The sequence below is a fragment of the Dromiciops gliroides genome, chromosome 3 (genome assembly GCF_019393635.1).
Source record: "Dromiciops gliroides isolate mDroGli1 chromosome 3, mDroGli1.pri, whole genome shotgun sequence".
Lineage (NCBI taxonomy): Eukaryota > Metazoa > Chordata > Mammalia > Microbiotheria > Microbiotheriidae > Dromiciops > Dromiciops gliroides.
The window spans coordinates 617,044,229-617,057,328 of record NC_057863.1 but is presented as its reverse complement, the minus strand read 5'-3'; the positions used below and the strand labels follow the sequence as shown (position 1 = coordinate 617,057,328).

The 13,100-nt window shown below is 42.3% G+C and overlaps 1 protein-coding gene across 7 annotated transcripts in view; it reads left to right on the top strand.

Moving 5' to 3' along the window:
• Nucleotides 1-13,100, top strand: part of ARHGEF10L (Rho guanine nucleotide exchange factor 10 like) — a 237,951-nt gene that overhangs the window by 172,821 nt on the left and 52,030 nt on the right. For all 7 annotated transcript variants that reach the window (XM_043997671.1, XM_043997670.1, XM_043997669.1 and 4 more), the window contains one exon: nucleotides 2,192-2,313. In XM_043997671.1, the coding sequence (XP_043853606.1) occupies nucleotides 2,192-2,313 (122 nt within the window). The remainder of the gene's footprint in view (nucleotides 1-2,191; nucleotides 2,314-13,100) is intronic.

Genomic DNA, 13,100 nt, shown 5'->3' with positions numbered 1-13,100 from the left:
TTTAGCCATTTGTAAAGATGCTTGATGGTCTGATTGTCTTTGTGCTGAAGTTCCTTCCGGTTGACATCCTTTTTTCTCTTAATTCTTTGTGATTCAGAACATGACAACACTTACAAACACGAACATTTCCATTTACAAAGAACAAAACAGGATTACATGTGAATCTGTGAATTTCATCTGTACAGACTGTATTTTTTAAAAAATAAGTGTATAATGAGGTTAACACATTAAGTTCAAAGCCATCCTGTGTCTCCCTCTGAACTTCTTTCTGTCCATGCATTTAAATTTTTATTTAATTTTTTTTTTGGCGAGGCAGTTGGGGTTAAGTGACTTGTCCAGGGTCACACAGCTAGTAAGTGTCAACTGTCTGAGGCCAGATTTGAACTCAGGTCCTCCTGAATTCAGGGCCGGTGCTCTATCCACTGTGCCACCCAGCTGCCCCTGTCCATGCATTAAAAAAAATGCTTCAGGGATACTCTTTTCTCTCCTTCCCCCATCATCATCTGCTTCCCCACCTCAGTTTCCCCAAATGAAAAAAAGTCTTCGAGAACAAATCTATATATTGGTCATGTCCAAAAATGTGTGCCTCCTTCTATACCTGTACCCCATCCCCTCTCTGTCATGAGGTAGGTAGCACAGTTCATCATCAGTTGTTTTTATCTCTCTGTGTATATAGAAATATATTAACATTTATCAAAATTTATTAATTATTAATATATTAACTATTACTATTTATTTATATAATTATATAAACAAGCACATATACATATATCTATATGTGTATATATATACACATATGTATATACTTGTGGATGTGTGTATGTGTCTATATATGCAGACATATAGACATATATATATTGTACATGAGTCATATTTTGAGTGTGTGGATTAGAGTTCTTAAATCTTTCACAGTTGTTTTTCTTTACAGTGTTATCACTGTATACATTGTTCTGAATCTGCTCTCTTTGCTCTGCACTAACTAGTTCATAAAAATCTTCCCAGGTTTCTCAGAATCTACCCCTTTCATCTTTTCTTGTGAGGTTATCATAATTTGGTTCTCCAATCCCCAGTTAATGGGAAACACTTTTGTTTCTAGTTCTTTGCTAAAACCCAAAGCACTGCTATCCATATTTTTGCACATTTGGGGCACTTTCCTCTTTTTGTTCATTGTCTTTGGGGGCAGACATCTAGGTGTGATATTACTGAGCTCAAAGGGTATGTAGTTCGGTGATTTTGGGGTACAGTTGAGAATTGTTTGCCAGACTATTGTATAGTTAAATATCCAATTATATAGTCTAAATAGCTAATGACAGTGCATTGGTGTGATTATTCTCCCACATCCTCTCTAACAATTGTTATTTCCTTTTTTTGGTCATCTTTGCTAATCTGATGCCTGTGAGATAGAACTTTAGAGTTTTAATTTACATTTCTCTTATTATTAGTGATTTAGAGCAGGTTTTTTTTTTGGGGGGGGTGAAGGAGTATAGCTATTAATAACTTGATTTTTTTCTTGAAATCTACCTATTCATATCCTATTTATTTATTGAGGAATGGCTTTCATTCTGATGAATTTAAGTTTGTCCCTAATAAGTCAATATTTTGCATTGATATTCATGATTGATTTTGGTCTATAGTTTTCTTTTTCTGCTTTCTCCCTGATTTAGGCATCAAGAATATATTTATATCATAAAGGAAATTGTTCTAAGGTTCCTTCTAGCTTTGGCTTCAGTCTTCTAAAATGTTGCTTGGAGAATTTTTCAGGCATTAGAGTAGCCATGAAGGAAGCAGAATTACTTTCTGATGTGTCTGAAATTGTTGCCTTCAGTCATCTCTGATCCAATGGAGGCAGAGGTCTTACTGGCCTAGGATGCAGGAACACACTGCAGATCACTCTGTTGGACAGTGCTCTTGGTGCTGGTCTAGGGTGCTGAGGCCTAGAGGGATTTGAGTGACTGGGATTCAGGATTTTTTTTTTTATGGGGCAATGAGGGTTAAGTGACTTGCCCAGGGTCACACAGCTAGTAAGTATCAAATGTCTGAGGCCAGATTTGAACTCAGGTCCTCCTGAATCCAGGGCCGGTGCTTTATCCAATGTGCCACCTAGCTGCCCCCCAGGAATTTTTAAACAACTCTTTCCTGTCACCCCACCAGAACTAACCAACTCCTTCCTCCCTTGTCTCATTGGCTCCAGGGGAAGAGAATCAGCCAGGATGGAAAAGCCCTGATGAGGACAAAAAGAGCAAAGCCCCCTTCTGGTGCCCAATCTTGGCCTGTTGCATCCCTGCCTTTTCCTCTCGAACCCTCAGCCTTCAGGTGAGTACAGTCTTGGTCTCGCAATGCTGAATAGACATAAGGAGTAGGTATTTTATTTTTTGGAGAGAGAAACTGTTGAAAAGCACAGGCTACAACATAAGGACTGGGAGCTGGAGGTGGGCAGACTTTATCTTCTACTTAAAGTGTAATGCCAGGTAGGCCCTTTAATTGCTTAATGACTCAGTTTCCCCATCAGATAGGTGAGGATGATTGCTGCTTCTTGGAGTTTGCCACCGTTTGTGCCAGATACAGTTTTTTAAAATCTTTCTTCAATATCTTTCTGATATTCCAGGTTTGGTATGCTCTTTTGTCTTCATTTCCTTGATTTTATAAATTTTGCTCCCTTCCCTTTTTTCCAGCTTTCTTCCCATACCAAAGAAGTCTTTGGTCTTTCTTTGTATACCAGGTACCTAGTCAGTCAGTCAATAAGCATTTATTTATTCATCATCTCCTATGTTCCAGGCTAATGGCTGCTGACATCAAGGTTCTTACAGTCTATTAAAGACAACCTTAGATTAGCCATAAGTATGTGTGTGTGTGTGTGTAGGCAGTCGAGGATGTGACTTGCCCAGGGTCACACAGATATTAAGGGTCTGAAGTCCTATTTGAACTCAGTTACTCCTGATGCCAGGGCTAGTGCTCTATCCACTGTACCACCTAGCTGCCTCAAGCTTCAGCTGAGTCTTGAAGGAAATGATAATTCTCTTCTGTTCCCATCATCTGTAGTCTTCTTGAGGGTTAGACCCTTGTCTTCTTCTTGTAGTGGGGATTCTTTTTTGAATTTGTGATGAAATAATGGGATTTAGCAGATACTCAAAGACCCACCTGGAGATTAATCTAGACTGATTGAATCAAGTGAGAGTGATTGACTGCTAATTAAGCCTACTTCAAGTTAATTGGATTGTAATCACACCTGGCTATCCCTTAAGAAGGTATTGTTCTCAGAAACTAGACTGTGAACTCAACTTGAGACCACCTTCAAAGCCAATGGATTTGGATGATGCCAACCAATCACCTTGAAGCAGTGTGTAAGGACCGCCTCTGTTCCAGATGTATAAAAAAGCTTCCACAAACAGCTTGTGAGGGAGTTGCTGATTAGAGCAGGCTCATGGAGGAGGACTTCAGGAAGAACCCAACCAGGCTGGAACTCTAGACTAGACTGGAGCTAAAGCTTCTGATTTAAGGTGACCACAATTTCGATTTTAAACATCACAAATTTGAGTTGTCATAGCTGGCCCATGAGTCAAACTTTTAGAGAGTCAGCAAGTATTTATGAGAGATATCCTTTCAAATGTGTGATCCTGAGGTTCTGTGATTTCTTTAGGCTTCCAGCATCTGAATTGAACAAATGCCCAGCTGTGAAAATGGGAGACCAGACCTTTGGGGAGTTCCCCCAAATTCTCTCTCTTTCTTCCTGTGTCAGATGATGAGGGGAAGACCATAGCTACCTCTAAGGTACCCAAGAGCAGCCTGTGATCTCCATCCTGGCTGGAGCCTTTGAGTGCCTAGGACAGTGCCTTGTGCCTAGCAGGAGTGCTTAATTGTTTCTAGAATTGAACTCAATTACTCCCCATCTTCCTTGAAAACCACAATAAGATTATCCATAGGATAATCCATAGGAGCAGCACAGACAATCTTAACTTTCCAGCCAGTGATGTAAGGCATTGCTTCTTTGACCCTGCTGGGCAAGCGTCCAGTATCTGAGCCTTGGATTGCTTAGGCTAATAAAGTTGTTCTAGTCCCAGGAGAAGGGTTATATTGGCTCTGGGTGAGGAGCTGAATTTGGCCTTTTCCCCCAGTCCCAGTTGCCTGGGCATTTGGAATGTCTTAATATTTTAATTTGTGGCAGATAAGAACAAAGACTAAATCTTAATTGGCCCTATTAACTCTAATGGGGCAGGTCAGAGCTGCTGGTCTGAGGACTTCCAAGGCCCTTGAGAGAACCACAAGGGAATCTGGGAGATGAGAGGAACTCCTCATTCTGTGACTAATTCTGAGCATGTGAGGTGGTCACAGAGCCTGTAGTACCAGCAAGTTAGCCCAATGCATGTTGTACTTCTTGATTATAACACACTGAGTTTCAGGCATCTTGTCTGTGGGTCCTTAGAACATAGAAGGCTAGAACTGGAAGGGGCCTTAGACTGTGGAATATAAAACCAGGGAGGGCCCTAGAACCTAAAATAATGTCAGAGCTAGGAGGGAACCTTTAGCATTTAACAGCTGGGAGGGAACCTAGAACATATGTCAGAACTGGTTGAAGCCTTGAATGCCAAATCATAGAGCTGAAATGGGCCTTCCTTAGAACAGATAATTTTATAGCCAGAAGAGACCTTAGTGTTCATCTAATCTGATGCCCTTATTTTTCCAAGGAGGTAACAAAAGTTCAATGTAGAAGTGACTCGACCAAGCTCCACCAATGGTCAGAACTGAGACTGAAACCCAGGTCTCCTGAAGCCCAATCTAGCACCTCTTCTATTGTGTCTACTTAATATAAATATAAAACTCTATATGCATTATAGATACAAATTTAACATGAATATGTCATCTTACAGTTTTATTTTAATATAAAATATTCTATATACATTTATATTTTATTCATTAGAGATGAGAGAAAAGACACCAAATGAATAGGTGGAATGACATTTTATAAAAACACATGGAAAGTGTGGCGCATGGATAGACTGAGCTATAGGTGTTCTGAAAGCTGGGGTTGTACACAGTGGATAGAGTGCCAGCCCAAGATTCAGGAAGACCTGGGTTCCAGTTCTGACTGTGACCCATATGGGCTATGTTATCATGGGAATGTCACAACATATCAAGCAACTAACTCAGTGACACTCTAAAGTTACCAAGGAGCTGCCTCCACCAGCAGAGGGAATCGCTGGGCTTGGGAATTCCTGATACTGAGATCATCTCAGAGATCATCTAGTCCAATTTATTAATTTTACAGATGGGGAAACTGAGGTGCAGGAAAGTGAAGTGACTTTTCCAAGGTCAAAGAAAGAGTAAGTGTCAGAGCCAATGCCCTTTTAGGGAAGGCATGGCTAACCCTTCACCAGCCTCTCTTTTTGCAATCAGCAACATGCATCTGTCTTCCTACCTCTGACTTCCTTGTCAAATTGTCCTCCTCCCCTTTTTAAACTCTGGTATTGTAGATTAAACATATTTTTTTGTATCGATATCCTTTTTTCCTCTACAACACAGTCATTTGAAGCAGCAGCGGGACATGCAGTTGGGAAGGCAAGAATCACTTAGCCTTTTCCAGCCTCAGTTTTCTCATCTGTAAAATGGGGTGAATCATGGCATCTGCCACACAGGGCCTTTGGGGGGATTGAATGAGATAGTCTATGTAAAGTTCTTTGCAAACCTAAAAGTGCTACGGTAACATTAGCTGTTATTAGCTCTATTCTTTCACCAGATTGAACCCTCCCGTGTGATAACAAACCCAAACCAAAACAACTGTTAAACATGAACATGCAATCTGATACATTCAGCAGAGTATGCAATATTCTGCCCTAGTGGCCCCCCACCTCTTTGCTGGGAAGGATGAGATAGATGTTATTATTTGTTCTCCGGGGTCTCTGCTAGTTTTTCATTTGTTCTGAGCTAGACTTCCTCTCAGTGGTCTTTTTGTTTGTTTGTTTTTGTGAGGCAATTGGGGTTAAGTGACTTGCCCAAGGTCACACAGCTAGTAATTGTTAAGTGTCTGAGGCTGGATTTGAACTCAGGTCCTCCTGAATCCAGGGCTGGTGCTCTATCCACTGTGTCACCCAGCTGCCCCGGTCTTTTTTTTTTTTTTTTATACTGTTGTGGTTCCTCTTGGTTCAGCTTATTCTGGTCTTCCTTAGCTCAATCAAAAGAACTTCCCATATTTCTCTGAATTCCTCTTTTTTAAAATACATAATAATTTACCATTACATTCGGAGGTTTTTTTCATCCCTCTCCCAACTGAAGGCCGTGTACTTTGTTTCTAGTTCACTTCAACCACAAAGCATTCGGCTATGACTGAAATCACCAATCGATTGTTGTTTGTCCTTCATTTTTGAAGAGGACCATGACGTCAGGGGTGATGTCAAGACTTGCAGTGAATTGGATTTAAATGAAGGAGGGCTGTGCAAGGTCACCAACCTCACTCTCTCCTCTAGAACCAGTGGCAAGATAGACATTAGGATGAATGGAGATGTTTAAGGCAATTGGGTTAACTGACTTGCCCAGGGTCATACAGCTAGTAAATGTCTGAGGTGAGATTTGAACTCAGGTCCTTCTGATCCCCGGCCACTGCGCTACCTAGCCGCCCTTTCACTATGCCTCTATTAAGTACCTACTATTTGCCTATCACTATGCAGAATATTTTGATGTAGTTGGCTTTCTTGGAGGCATGTGCCCAGTTTATAAGTCTTGCTGCCTATACCAGACTTTTAGAATTTATTCTACACCACCTGGTGTTGTTCCCCATCTCTACATAGGGCATGTGGCTTAAAACCTGGGGGTGGCAATTCCTGTTTTCTCAAACATATTTGTTTTGTTGTTTCTGCTGTCAGACTGCAATTCCTTGAGGGCAAGGACTGCCTTTTGCTTTGGCACTTAGCTAATTGCCTGGCACCCAGTAGGTGCTTGGCAGATGTTTATTGACCAACTGACTGACCACTCCGTGAAGGGCTATCACAGAGTCCGAGGTTTCGAGCTGGATGGCAGCTGAGTCCATTCTTTCTCCAATGAGCCCCTTTCTGCAGATAATGAAGGTGAAGTTAAGTGACTGGCCCATGAGCAGTAAAGTGAGAGGCTGATTCCAACCCAGAGCCTCTCATTCTCAGTCCTATGCTCTTTCCACTGCACTCAGTGACACTCTAAAGTTACCAAGGAGCTGCCTCCACCAGCAGAGGGAATCTCTGGGCTTGGGAATTCCTTATACTAAGATCATCTCCTCATATCACTCCTTTCTGGTACAGATGTGCCCCAATCAGCTTTCCATCATTAGAATGAATTAGGTCTTCCGAACATTGTCAGGGCCTCATCCGATCACTGCCAGTAACAGATGCAATATTTCCATCTAGACTGTGTGTCTTCAGGGGTCAGAATGACAACCAAGGGGTAGCAGTGATAGAAGCCCTACTTCAGTCCATTATCTTTCATTCATTTTAGTCCTGCAGACCCCTCTGAAGTTTTAAATGGCTACTGAGTGGTTCAGTGGATAGAGCACCAGCTGTGGAGTCAGGAGAACCTGAGTTCACTTACTAGCTATGTGACCCTGGGCAAATCACTTAACCCCATTGCCTAAGAAACAAAAATAAATGCCTACTGTGTGCAGTACCAGATGGAATAATAATAGCAACAACAATAATGTATAGAGTACTTTAAGGTTTGCAGATATGCTATCAAATTCGATTCTCACAAACAACCCTGGGAGGTAGGTGCTATTATTTTCTCTACTTTTATAGTTGGGGAAACTGAGGCAGACAGAGGCAAGTGACTTGCCCAGGGTCACACAACTGTTAGGTGTCTGAGGCTAGATTTGAACTCAGGTCTTTTTGACTCCAGGCCAGGCACTCTATCCACTGTACTATCTAGCTGCCTCTTAAGAGCTTTGCATCTGGAAGAACATCTCAGTACTGTGCTCGTCTGGCTCAGGGCTGCCAGAAATGAATTTATTAATTACCTATCCAAGCATGGTTTCTTAGAAGGGGAGAAGAAAGGTCAGTTTTCTGTGCTAATGGAAAACCTCGCTCTGGCCTGAGCCTCTTCTAATTAGAGTTTATATTGTTCAGGAAACAAGAGGCAAATTCCACAGAAAGATTCAGACAAGAACACAAAACCCAGTTTTAGGGCTTGACTTGCCAAGCGGAGCCATAGCAATGTCGATGTCAGGAGGCTCTTCCCTAGAGGTGCCCATCTTCCCAGAAAACCCAAGTCAAGTCCGGGGCTTAACAGAACAGTCACCTTCCTCAGCGAGTCCTGGACCACACTAAGTGGCTTCTCCTTCTGTTAATAAAGGGATGCTCTTTTTTTTTTGTTTTTTACCTCTGTCAGAGCTATACTCAAGAGATACTTCTTTTAATTTAATCAAACAAAGACGTTTAAAATACTCCTCGTTTGGTTACCACAAACAAGATAAAGGTTTCTTAGTTTTCTAGGAGATCCCCTGCAAAACTGAGTTGGATCGTCTTCTGTTGAAAGAACTGATTATCTTTGATAAGGATGAAACAAAGGATTTGCAACTAGGACACTGTATCCTTGGCATTAAGTTTTCTATTCAGAGGAAAGTGGTAGTGGTTTGGTTTTTTTTCGCCCTGCATTTAGGAGAAAATAAAGGCTTTAGACTAGCACACAGACATATTATATCTTAATATTTTAAAATAAAATTTTAAAGAATGAAAAGAAATACTATGTCTTAATATTTTATTTTTATATATTTTTAAATCAATCAATCAATTAATTTTTTGTGGGACAATGAGGGTTAAGTGACTTGTTCAAGGTCACATAGCTAGTAAGTGTCAAGTGTTTGAGGTTGGATTTGAACTCAGGTCCTTCTGAATCCAGGGCCATTGTATGTCTTAATATTTTTTTTTGGGGGGGTGGGCAATGAGGGTTAAGTGACTTGCCCAGGGTCACACAGCTAGTATAAAGTGTCTGAGCACAGATTTGAACTCAGGTCCTCCTGAATCCAGAGCTGATGCTTTATCCACTGTGCCACCTAGCTGCCCCTTTTGTCTTAATATTTTAAAAGAAATTGGAGGCCATAATGGATATGGTTCTATGCCAACTGTTAAGTTGTGTTATGGAATAACTCTTCAGGGCCTGGATAGGACCCGTTAGGGAGGTTAATGGGAAGATTCCTGAAATAGATGTGAAGTTCTATCAGGTGATCTCAGAGGTCGTCTGCAACCTGCATTCTTGGACTTTCCTACCCACACTAGAAGCCCTTAGCATACCTGATGCAGGTAGTGGGACCCGTTCAATCAATCCTTTAAAAATTTTTTTTATTTGATTGATTGAGAAAACTATAGAAGTACTTTAACCTTTCCCTACTGTGACATAAAAAGCAAGGATTGGTTCATTTTAACAGATAGCTGACTTTAAGTAATTTTTTAAAAAATTAATACTATTTTACTTTAAAAATACATATAAAGACAATTTGCAATGTTCATTTTTTGAAAGATTTTGAGTTCCATATTTTGCTTCCTTCCTTCCCTCCCCCTTCCCCAAGATGGCAAACAATCTGATATAGGTTATGCATGTGTGATCACGTAAAACATATTTCCACCTTGGTCATGTTGTGAAAGAAGAAACAGAACAAAAGGAAAAAACCATGGGGAACAAAACAAACCAAAAAAGAGTGAAAATCGTATGCTTCTATCTGCATTCAAACTCCATCTGACTTTAAGTACTTGAAGGACTATCAGATGGAAGATGGATTAGTTTTATTCTATCAGGCCTGAGAGGTGAGAAGGCAGAACCACAAGTCATGTGTTGGAGCCCCAGAGAAGCAGATTTCAATTCTGTCTAAGGAAAACCATTGGTGCTGTCCAAGAGATGAATGGGGTCGCCTCAGAAAGCTGGGAGTCATCCAGGTGGGAGGTCACCAGGATCCGGCTGGATCAATAATCAATCAGTCAATAAACATTTATTAAACCTTGACTGTGTGCCAGGCACTATGCTAAGTGCTAGATGACCAGTTGTCTGGAAATGTCCTAGAGGGCTTTACCTATTTCAAGCATGGATGGACTTCCCTCAGGTTTTTTGTCTTAAAATTTTTAATCTGTAAATTGGATCACCTGATTGCTGTCACTTCGATTTCTGATATTTTTTTCAATCTAGGGTTTTATGTTTGGGACCCTCCTTGAGTCACTGTTCCTTGGTAACCTTGAATTTGTGGGTCCCTCTGGAGGCAAGGGGTATGGGGAGAAAGCAGCCCCACGATGATGCTTTGGTGTTGGGAATTTGAAGGCTTTGAGGCTCTCTCGAAGAGTCTCTGTGATACCTCCTTTCTAACACTTGGTTTGGCTGGATGCCGTCCTCTGAGAAGACTGTCTCTCAGGTGGGGGAGGTGGGGGAGGGTCGACCATCTGCTCCTTTGCTCCGGGGAGGCCTACACTACATAGTCATTCGGAGCTTTCTGGAATACAAAGACATACAGGCTGAGAATAGCTTTGCTCCTGGGGAGGGCTGTGTCACCGTGTGGGGAGTCGGGGGGGGGGGGGGGGGGGGGATCATGCCTGTGCTTGCAGGAATATTGAATATGGGCACCATTGACTAATGTTTTCAGGGACATTCCCCAGCGGCTGTTCCTAAATCCACCCTTCCCTGATTGTTGTTCCAGCTTCCTCTCTCTCTCTCTCTCTCTCTCTCTCTCTCTCTCTCTCTCTCTCTCTCTCTCTCTCTCTCTCTCTCTCTCTCTTTCTCTCTCTCTCTCTCTCTCTCTCTCTCTCTCTCTCTCTTTCTCTCTCTCTCTCTCTCTCTCCCCCCCCTCTCTCCCTCCCTCCCTCCCTCCCTTCCTCTCTCTCTCTCCATCTCTCTCCCTCTCTCCATAACTCTCTCTCTGTCTCTGTCTCTCTTTCTCTCTCTCTGTGTGTCTCCCTCTCCCTCTTTCCCACCTGCCTCACTTTCTGTGATGTCATCACTCCCTCCCTCCTCATATCACTCCTTTCCGGTACAGATGTGCCCCAATCAGCTTTCCATCATTAGAATGAATTAGGTCTTCCAAACATTGTCAGGGCCTCATCCGATCACTGCCAGTAACAGATGCAATATTGTTGGCTTTCTGGTTATGGCTTCTTCTATTCCTTCCATCCTCCTTAGATAACGGAGATGAGTTATGGAGGAGGAGGGGAATAGAGTTTGGGAGATGGCAGCTTTTGCTGGGAATCTGGCCTCAGGGTTGGATTTAATTAGACCAAATGGCTGAGTGGATTTCTTCAGGGAATGCTGGGGAGGTATGCCTTAGTTTCATCTCAATTCGACCTTTATGAAGGTCTCATCGAGTGTAAGACTCTATACTAAATTTGATTTGTGATGCTCCAAGGGGTCAGAGAGCTGATCCTGGGTTCTCAAGGGCTACCCCATCCAGAATACAAGCTTTGGTAGGTCCTTCAGAGTTGTAAAGTCTTTGAATATGGGATGTTAGCACAGGTAGGGAGGCAGAGCAGTTGAGTTGTGAAAGCAAAGAGGCCCTAATGAATGAAGTATTTATTGAGCACCCTGTGCTAAGCATTAGAGATACAGATACAAAGGGGAGGCAGATCCTGCCCTTCAGCAACTCTTACATTAGAATAAGGGGAAACCACATTTGTCAGGACCCATGTCTAGGAAAGAATGTTATGGTCCTGGAAGTCACAAGACCAGTCATTTGGAATCATAAGATCTTCCTACACCCTAAAGCTGCCTATAAGCAACTAATTGAAAGCTGGGAGAGCCTAGACCTCTGAGCTGGTATTCCTCAAACTGGCTTTATTGTGACATATGCTGACAAGGGAAGAAGAAAGCGAGAGAGTTGAGTGAGTGTTCATCTGAGCAGAGCTGGCTTTCCTCGTCTGTTTTTGTGTCTCTAGGATTTCTTTGACTTTTAGATCATAAGGAAAGAACACTGGAATTGGAGATAGGGTCTGGGTTCAAATCTCAGCGTTTTTATTATTAAACTGTGTGAGACCTTAAGCAATTCCCTTTTCTCTTGGCCTCAGTTTCCTCCTCTGGAAAACGGAAGGGTTGATTTGGATGATGTCTGATGTCTTCATGTACCATCACATACGAAACATTTGCTCCTTTTGTTGGAAAGTTCAAACCATGCATTGGAGAACTGTGCAGTCTTTGTCATCCTTACACCAGCAGAGGGCAGCACATGCCCTAAGAGAAGTTAACAGTAATACAGGGGCCCTGGCCGGGATTACACCTAAGGATCCTTAAAATGTCTGTGTCTGACTCCTTCCTGGGGAAGGACAGCATTGGCTTTGATGGAAACCATCCTTTCTGCAGGAGAGAGGGGCAGATCTCATACACAGAGGGTCGTGAAAGGCCCAGGTCCATTTCTGTACTGTAGCACAGTGCTCTCCCGATAGTCAGCCAGATACTGAGAGCCAGGCTTTGTCCAACTTGTATCTTAATTGCTCACTGGGGGCAGAGGCTAGAGAGATTATTAGTGATGATGGGTAATGAAAATGCTGTGGTCCCCAGGTAGACAGTCATGATGTTTCTATCAGCAGTGGCAGGTTGTTACTGTGAATCGAATGACTTAAAAAAAAATAAATAGGTTTTAATGACAGAAAATTTGGACAAGTAATAAACTTACACAATGTCAGGGCTGGAAGGGGCCTTAGAACACAGAATGTCAGAGCTGGAAGGGACCTTAGAACCCAGGATGTCAGAGCTGGGAGGGACCTTAGAACCCAGGATGTCAGAGCTGGGAGAGCCCTTAGAACACAGGATGTTAGGGCAGGGGGGAAGGGGGCTTAGAACCCATAATTTCAGAGCTGGGAGGGCCGTTAGAATACAGGATGTCAGAGCTGGGAGGGCCCTAGAACAAAGGATGTCAGGGCTGGGAGGGCCCTTAGAACACAGGATGTCAGAGATGGGAGGGCCCTTAGAACACAGGATGTCAGAGCTAGGGGGGAGGGGGGTAGAAAGGGTGGGTGACCTTGTATTAGAGAATGTTAGAGCTGGGAGGAACTTTTAGAAAACCTTCTAGTCTAACCCCTATATTTTGTAAAGGAGGAAGTAGACCCTGTTGAAGAAATTTCTATATTCTGATAGCTAGAAATAATTTTTATTAATTTGAATAAAATAAATTCTAAACATTT